General features: G+C 34.6%; 1 protein-coding gene across 2 annotated transcripts; it reads left to right on the forward strand.

Moving 5' to 3' along the window:
• The first annotated feature begins 1,178 nt into the window (after positions 1-1,178).
• Positions 1,179-5,669, forward strand: LOC107485604 (F-box protein At4g00755). Of its 2 annotated transcripts, none has more exons than XM_016106139.3 (6): positions 1,179-1,424; positions 2,018-2,226; positions 3,364-3,783; positions 3,880-4,019; positions 4,638-4,756; positions 5,121-5,669. In XM_016106139.3, the coding sequence occupies exons 2-6, from the start codon at positions 2,097-2,099 to the stop codon at positions 5,413-5,415; spliced, it is 1,104 nt and encodes a 367-aa protein (XP_015961625.1). In that variant the 5' UTR covers positions 1,179-1,424; positions 2,018-2,096; the 3' UTR covers positions 5,416-5,669. The 2 variants fall into 2 exon arrangements, with proteins under 2 accessions (XP_015961625.1, XP_052117198.1); XM_052261238.1 differs by having other exon boundaries at positions 2,083-2,226.
• Positions 5,670-8,155: the final 2,486 nt, after the last annotated feature.

Consider the following 8,155-nt stretch of genomic DNA (forward strand, 5'->3'; position numbering starts at 1 on the left):
ATGACGTATTAACCTTTAATTGATCTTAAAAGATGCTAATAAAATAGTAAATATTACGATAAAAATGATGATAAAAACTCATACTTATCGAGTAAAGTTTTAGTTGCCTTAAAAAGAATTTAAAAGTAGCATTTAGCAAGATTGTGTTGCTTTTTAAGTAATTTTTTATTCTTTATTTTCTCTTATTTGTTGTTATTTAAAAAAAAAAAACCTCTATATTGATTACAAAGAGATAATTTATCTTCCATTAGCCAATAGCCATGCTGTGGTAATATAAGAGGAAAAGACAGAAGCAGAACTTGTAATCCTCGCAATGCAATGATATGATGAGATAACTATGTTAGTTTATTGGAGAAATAACTTCTTTCCTTCCTTTTTTTTTTATAGGATGTTAAATCAAAGCATTAGTAAATAGAATTACTGAAACATATTTTAAACACTTGAAGACAAAATAAAATCAAATAATTTAAAATTTTAAAAATTTTCAAAAAGAAAAATATATTTTATCCAATAAATAATTTATATACAAAACAATTAAATATAGAGCTGTCAAAATTTAAGTTGATATGTGTTTCATTTCACATATACAAAACTAACTAACATCTAAGAGTGTAATTAACAAATTACAATAATTACAAGAATAATGTAAATATAACTCATTAACTTCCATTGGAGATTTGGATTGTTAAAGTAGCTAGTATAATCATTTTCTAATTTAGTATGCTTACTATTGCTAATATAAATTATGTGTTTATTGTTTTTTCAATTGTTTATAAACTAAAAAGTAGTCAACGAATTAATTTTTATCCATTCGACTCAAATAATCTATTTAATTAGTAAATTATCCCAGTCAAGTCAAAACGATCTACTCCTAAATTAGTCATATTTTTATTAGATAAATTTATCTATTTTCTTTTGCAACATATAATTTGTTTTAATAACTCTAATTAAATTAAATTCAAATTATATTATTAATGGAATTTTGTATCTTGTTAAAGTTATCTACAGTAAAAAAATTTATTCAATAAACATATTATAAAAATATTAAAAACTTAAAATATTTTGCTTTTCAATGAAGACACAAGTTAGGGAAAAAAAAAAATCTTATTATCATTGTTAGTACGATTTTTTTATTTGTTTTATGAAAATGATTGAGTAGCTATTATGGCTCCTCTCCTCTCAAATGGTGTGTGTGTAATTATGAAATGGTTTTGTATGTCGTAACTCGTTTCTTCGTACCATCGCCACCACCAACAAAAAACTTACCCTTAACAATCAATCCCATTCTCTCTGTCCCTTTCTTCTTAATTCTCTCTCTTTTCCCCTTCTCTGCTTTCTCCTTCTTCTTCTTTCTACTTCTAGGGTTTCGCTCTTCATTCTTCATCCTTGGCCTTCTCTTCACCCTCTTTCAATATTCTTCAAAGGTGACATTTTTCGATCTTCTTTCTCTTTCTTTCCTCATTTTCCAACACCCCGTTTACTCAATTTTCTTCCTTTTCCCCTTCCCTTTCGTTATCTTTTCCCTCTTCCTTTTACTTTTACTTTTAATTCATTTTTGCAAATTATACCTTTTTTCTGTTATTTTTGACGGATTTTGACACCCATTTGCTTCAATTACACGCCCCATTACTCAATTTCTTTGATTTTATCAGGTTTTGCTTCCTTGTAAGTTATTCAATCATTTCTTCGTTTTTGGTGATAGTATGAAATGGTTCTCCTGATTAGTGCGAATTTCTCAGCCAGTTGTTGTTCCCCATTTCTGTGTTATATGTCTCAGGATTAAGGAGAGTAAAAGTTTCCCTTTTTCTTGGTTGAGGTTGTGAATTTTCATGTTAATTTTTGTGGCAAGCTTTCATGAGCAGAAACAAATTAGACCCAGAAGAAATAGTCCGGGAAATAAGTTTTGTCATTGTCGTTATTTTTCTCCCTTGAATAATAATTATTTGGGTGTTTTTCTGATTCATTCTGAAGTTAACAATGCTGACTGTTGAGAATTGTCCTTTGTGTGCCATTTCAGTTTTTCAGGTTTGAAAATTGAAAGGATAGCTTGTTGACTTGTTGTTGGTTCACTCGCTTGTGCAGCTCCTATCTTGTCCATGATGGAGTACTCTGTGGATTTTCTCAGTTACCTTGATTTGGACACTTCCCTCAAGATACTGATGTGTCTCGATGATCCCACTGACCTTGTTCGCGTGAGCTGTGTCTCACGGTCTTGGAGACACTATGGTGAGTTATACATGTTCAAAGTGTGCTTTTTGTTCTTCAATTGATGTCTCAATTTCATGAGAAGTGGAAAGTTAGTTACTTGAGAGATATATATAATACATCTATGAAATTCACATTATTTTTTTGGCATTTGATTGTTTGTCATCCCAAATTATGATATCTGCTCTGTTATATTTGTTCTAGAAGTGTCCAACCTAATATTGATTCCTAAACTTTGCACTTTTGAAGTTACATTGATCTATTCTGATAGAAATATTTTTGGAAACTTGTATTTTCTCCATTTCCTTTTCTTGTAATTTATTTTTCCACATTTGGGAAAGACCTTGTTGCAAGCACTGCACTAAATGGTATTTTGGAGAATGATGGATTTTAGTTTCCTGCTGCTAAATCAATCTCATCCTTGTGTATCTATTTTCTTCTCCCTTATTGTAAAGATTACATCATTATTGGATTATGTTTATAATTTACATCATGACTTCATTTTTAGGTCATGGATAGTAATTTTGAAAGAGAGGCCAAACTACAGCTATACAAACACTTATTTGTTTATATATTATTGCCTTTGATCTAGTATTGCTTAATTTTTGAAATGGTGCAGGAATTTTGTGTAAGCACTTAACATGGTTTCCTTTCAACTTGAAAAGAGGTTAACTTAGAGGATTAATTATGACAAGAATAAAGTAGATATATACTAGTGATATGCTCTTTTTTGGGCACAAGTTCTTACTGGAATCTTTGTCAATATAGAGTGAAGTGCTGGGATCCCCTTTCTTATGAACCCCTTAGAGATATACTCACTTTCCTATTAGGCTCCTTTAAGTGTTTTGGGTTAACGATAACGATATTATAAATATCTTGAAGGACTGAAGTAAAATTTACACCTCCAGCTGTAACTGCTTGGACTAAAATTTGCTTGCACTTCCTGCATACTTTGTTTAATTTAGGAGGATATTTATTCATTGTTTTAGCTGTCAGTCCTTTGTTATGTTAATGTTATATGAAAGGTATTTAATTGAATTTCTTGATTCATCATTAAAGAGCATTATTGTCACATTTGAGATTCTCGTTGTCAATGGATAAAATTCATTTAAATATTCAATGCACTGGTTAATTAACCACTTATATTATTATTTGCAGTTATTGAAAATGGTCTCTGTAAGCAGCTGTGCATGAGAATGTTTCCTCAATTATCTAGATTTGAGCGTGTTGTTGAACTGAATCAACATGGAGCGAAGGATCATGCAGAGGTTGGATCTAGCAGCTCCATGGAATGGCTAGCACTAGAGAGAGAACATAGAGTCTATGCCTACTTAGCTAGAGCTTCAACAGAATACGTTGGCACGAACTGCATTGCTAGGACAATTGGTGCATCTAGCACTGATAATTTCCCTCAAGAGAGCATTGATAACACTTTAGAGCCGCGAGACAACATCTCTGGGAGATATTCATATTGGTCAAGTAGTGGACAAAGTAATCCTGGGGTGCCCGAGACACTGACATATGAGTTGCTCTCTCAAATTTGTGTCATTTCCGAAATTAATATACAGCCTTTCCAAGGTTGATGCTCCTTGAAGTTTTCAAAACTGTGTGTTTGGTCCATTTACTTAATTTCAATGTGCCCCTTTACTCACAAGATTATTTATGATTTTGCAGCTCACTTTCAGATAGGTTCACCTATATATTCGGCAAAATCTGTTCGATTTAAAATGGGTCATTGTAAATCATCGTTGGATGCTTCAACTGATGATAACTTCGTATGGACCTACACATCACCTGTGTTTCCAATGAGTCAGGTATGTAACTTCAGTTCTTGAATCTTAGCTAGTTTCCATATAAAGAAAATTGGACAATGAGATTATGTGTGTAAGACTCTAAGACTAAGAGAATCATTTGATTCGGGATTCGCCCTGAGGATAACTGTTAATGTCATTGAGCAATGAGCATAAGTTTCTCAAGGCTGAGTGAGTTCCGGCTGGAGCTGCTATGTGATTTCCCCCTACCAAAACAATAATAACTTTGTACTTGTAGCCCTTTTCGTAGGTTGTGGACCTTGTGTGACACCTCATTCGTCTTTCTGCAAATGAGCTTGCTAAGTGCTGTCAGCGTTCAACTATAGTTCTGATGGACTTCTAAATCATATTAGTCTTGTGTAACATGTCATATAAATAATCTTCTATGAACTGTTAGATGCACAGTTACGGAAGTGTACTTCAGAAAGAATTGAGTGGGAGAAAAGTGGGTTAGCCACAGGAAGAGCTAGCCTAGTTGCTTTTCACCCCCCTCTTTTTCCCTAGTTACTATTCCTTTCCCAGTTTTTTTAAGATTTTAATACTAACTTTCTATAATTGAATTCGAATAGAAGTTTCTAGCACATGCCCTTATTCATAACGATTTCTCTTTCTTGTGAACAGGAAAACCGGTTACAGAAGTTCAAGCTTCCGGAACCCGTGCTTTGTATTGGTGGTATCTTGCAGATTGAGCTTTTGGGAAGGGTACAGAGGCAAGAAATGGATGGTCTACTATATATTTGGTGCGTTCCTTAAACTATTACATTTTCTCTTTTATCTCTTCGATATCTACTGTTGCACATTTGACTTCCTGGTGGAACATTTTTTTACTCCGAAGTTGGAATTGTCATAATCATAGCATATGCATACTTAATGCTATTCTTGTTATATACTCTCTCCGTTTCAAAATAAGTGTGGCGTGTTTTGGGTTCATTAAAAAGTTAACGAGTCCAGATCAGATAAGCTAGATATTTTAACTTTTCAATGAACCTAAAAAGTGAAAGCGACACTTATTTTGAAACGAGGGAGTAGCAACTAGCATAACTGTTAAATAGTTTTTATGGTTGTGTTAAACTTCCTAACTTGAAGTAAACAATGTGATTGCAGTGTTTCTTATGTTCAAGTTGTGGGGTGCTCGTTATCTCCAGCATTCAATGTTGAAATACTGGATCCCACTGGAAGGTTCTTGTTGAAAAGCGACCACCTGGCTAGGGGTCAAACCCTGATGGCGTTTGAGAATGAGCCAGCGGGAATGTACGACAACTTCATGGTGAGGGGACTGCGAGATTTCCCACAGATTGTGACTATACTGCGGGGACATATGGGAGGGGTGGTTGTGGAAGATGATTGGGATGGAGATGAATATGAAGTCGATGACATTGAAGAAGAGTATGCACTTTGATCCTCCTTGGAACAAATACTCCTATGATTTCTTCTTCTTCTTTTGTGTCTAACAATCCCCTGCCATAACAAATAAGGAGATGTGCAAAGAATCATATTATAGGTGAAGATTGAAGAGTGATTATGGTGGCATGGAAAACCCCTTTTTATTTTCCACTGTTTCCCCTTTGTGTAATCTTTTATGTTCTGACTTGAGAAGCTACAGGTTTATATAAGTCTTTGCTTAAACTAATTTTATTACAGAATTTTCTTTCATTGTAGATATAGTGGTGGGAGTGGTACAAGTTTATAGTACCTTCTCTCTGGTTTAAAAATCTTTCCAAATCTTATGAAAGTCTATGTTACATTAGTTGATCAAATCCAAAGACGAGTTTGATGGAACAAAATCTGTATTACCTTTTAAAAGTGAAAAAACACTTCTTAAGAGATTGATAAAAAGAAAAAAAGTGATGATGTTATCATTATTAACGTTACAATTTCCATTTTAAATTTACGGTTTCACCACATATTCAAGTATTTTTGTTAATAACTAAGTTGGTTTAAATCCAATATAAACAACAGAAAAGTTCTGCATACAAGTGGTTTACTTGTATGCTTTACAAGTTACTTAACACCCTAAAACCTAAAATGCAAGTTACTTAAAACCCTAAAACCTAAAATGCGCTCCAATGGCTACATCGTATACACGCGCCATATATAACTACCAGATTTAAAAGATTTGTTTCCTTCTTTGTTTTCTTTATTTGCAGATTTGCTCGTTCTTCTTTTCGCGAAGCTTCCCCTGGTTTCTTCGATCGTTCTTTTTCCCTCCTTTCTCACTCGTTTCTTCTTCGTCATTTACGTTAGTTCCTCTCTCTGTAACTCCAGCTTCGTTTTCTATTTGATTTTTTGTTTTCTGAAATCAAAGTTTGAACTCGTTTTGAAGATAATGGATGATTCAACCTCAGATTGTCAGCTGAATCCAGGCGAAGTGGACTATGAATTTGAATCTAACGAAGTTCCTGAGGTTTGATTTACATAGGATTACTATGAATTTTGTTGCAGTAATTTGTATAGCATTGTGTAGGTGAATAATTCGTGAACATTGACTGTCAAAATAATGCATGAAGATAAATCTGTGTATTGAATATAATGTATTAGTTTTGATTAATTATCTGAAATTTATAGCAGACGCTCGGGTATAGATCAGATCTTTTTTGGGTGTATTTTTGTTAGAAGTGTGGGTGTATTTACAGTTTACTACTTTTTCTGTTATTTTAACTGAGTTGTTGTTGTTCGGGTGTATTATATCAGACATAATTGGATATGTTTTTAGTTTTTGACATGGTGTATTCTGCAGCCTGTGTATTTACAATTTATGACTTTTATTGTCATTTTAGTTGAGTTGTTGCGGTTCGGGTGTATCATATCAGACATGATTGGGTGTATTTATAGTTTTTGACATGGTGTATTCTGCAGCCTCTCTCGGTTGTTGATGACCAGTTTGTTCCGAAGGTTGGAATGACCTTTACCACCCTTGAAGATACTGGAAAATTTTACAGGAACTACGCCAAGGCTGCAGGTTTTTCTACAAGAGTTCGGAGCACAAATAGGAAGGGAAACGAGATTAAGAATCAATTGATTACATGTAGCAGAGAGGGAAAATGGAAATCTAAAATATCTCCGACTGAGAAGACTAATCCGACAGCCGGTTTAAACTGTCCTGCAAGAATTTATATACACACATTGAAGGATGTCGGTGCTTGGATCATTTCAAAGGTTGTGCTGGATCATTCACACCCCTGCTGTCCAAGTAAAGCAGAGACGCTCAAACAGCACAGGGAACTAAGCATGTCCATTCGTCGTACAATAGAGAATAACGAGGAGGCCGGTATCAGACCAAGCAAAACCTACCAATCATTTGTTGCGGCTGCCGGGGGTCACCGCGAGTTAAATTTTATCGAAAAGGACGTGAGGAATTACATTACCAGGGAAGTGCGGAATGTTTCCGAACAAGAAGATGCAAAGGAATTCGGGAAATATTTCTTAAGAATGAAAGAGAAGAATCCGAATTTCTTTTTTGAGCTCGAACTCGAGGAGGATCAATCGATTAAGCTGGCTTTTTGGGCCGATGCAAGAAGTAGAGCTGCCTTTGAGTATTTCGGAGACGTCATTTCATTTGACACCACCTACAATACAAACAGGTAACAAACTGCCCCTGTTTATGATGCTAAATTAATGTATTTTTATGAATCCGCAGCATAGGTGTACATTGGCTGTTTTTTGGGTGTATACGAAGCATTTGTTTGGGTGTACCTAATGATTTTGCATTCTGCACTATGGTAATTTGTTTCAGGTATAATTTGGTCTGTGGTTCTTTTGTCGGGGTGAATCACCACGGTCAGTCAACACTTCTCGGATGCTCTTTGATGAAAAACGAAGAAATTGAATCATTCAAATGGTTATTTCAATGTTGGCTTCGTTGCATGGGAGGAAACGCTCCGAAAGGTTTTCTCACCGATCAATGCGCATCAATGAAAAGGGCTTTAGAGGCTTGTATGCCAACAACAATTCACCGTTGGTGTATTTGGCACATCATGAAGAAGATTCCAAGCAAATTAAACGGGTACAAAGGACATGCAGATATTGAACAAGAAATGAGCCAAGTTGTTTGGAACTCTCATAGCAAAGACTCATTCGATAGGAATTGGAATGATTTTCTGCTGAATTTTGGTCTTGTGGACAACAAGTGGCTTTCAGGT

The sequence above is a fragment of the Arachis duranensis genome, chromosome 4, assembly GCF_000817695.3.
Source record: "Arachis duranensis cultivar V14167 chromosome 4, aradu.V14167.gnm2.J7QH, whole genome shotgun sequence".
Lineage (NCBI taxonomy): Eukaryota > Viridiplantae > Streptophyta > Magnoliopsida > Fabales > Fabaceae > Arachis > Arachis duranensis.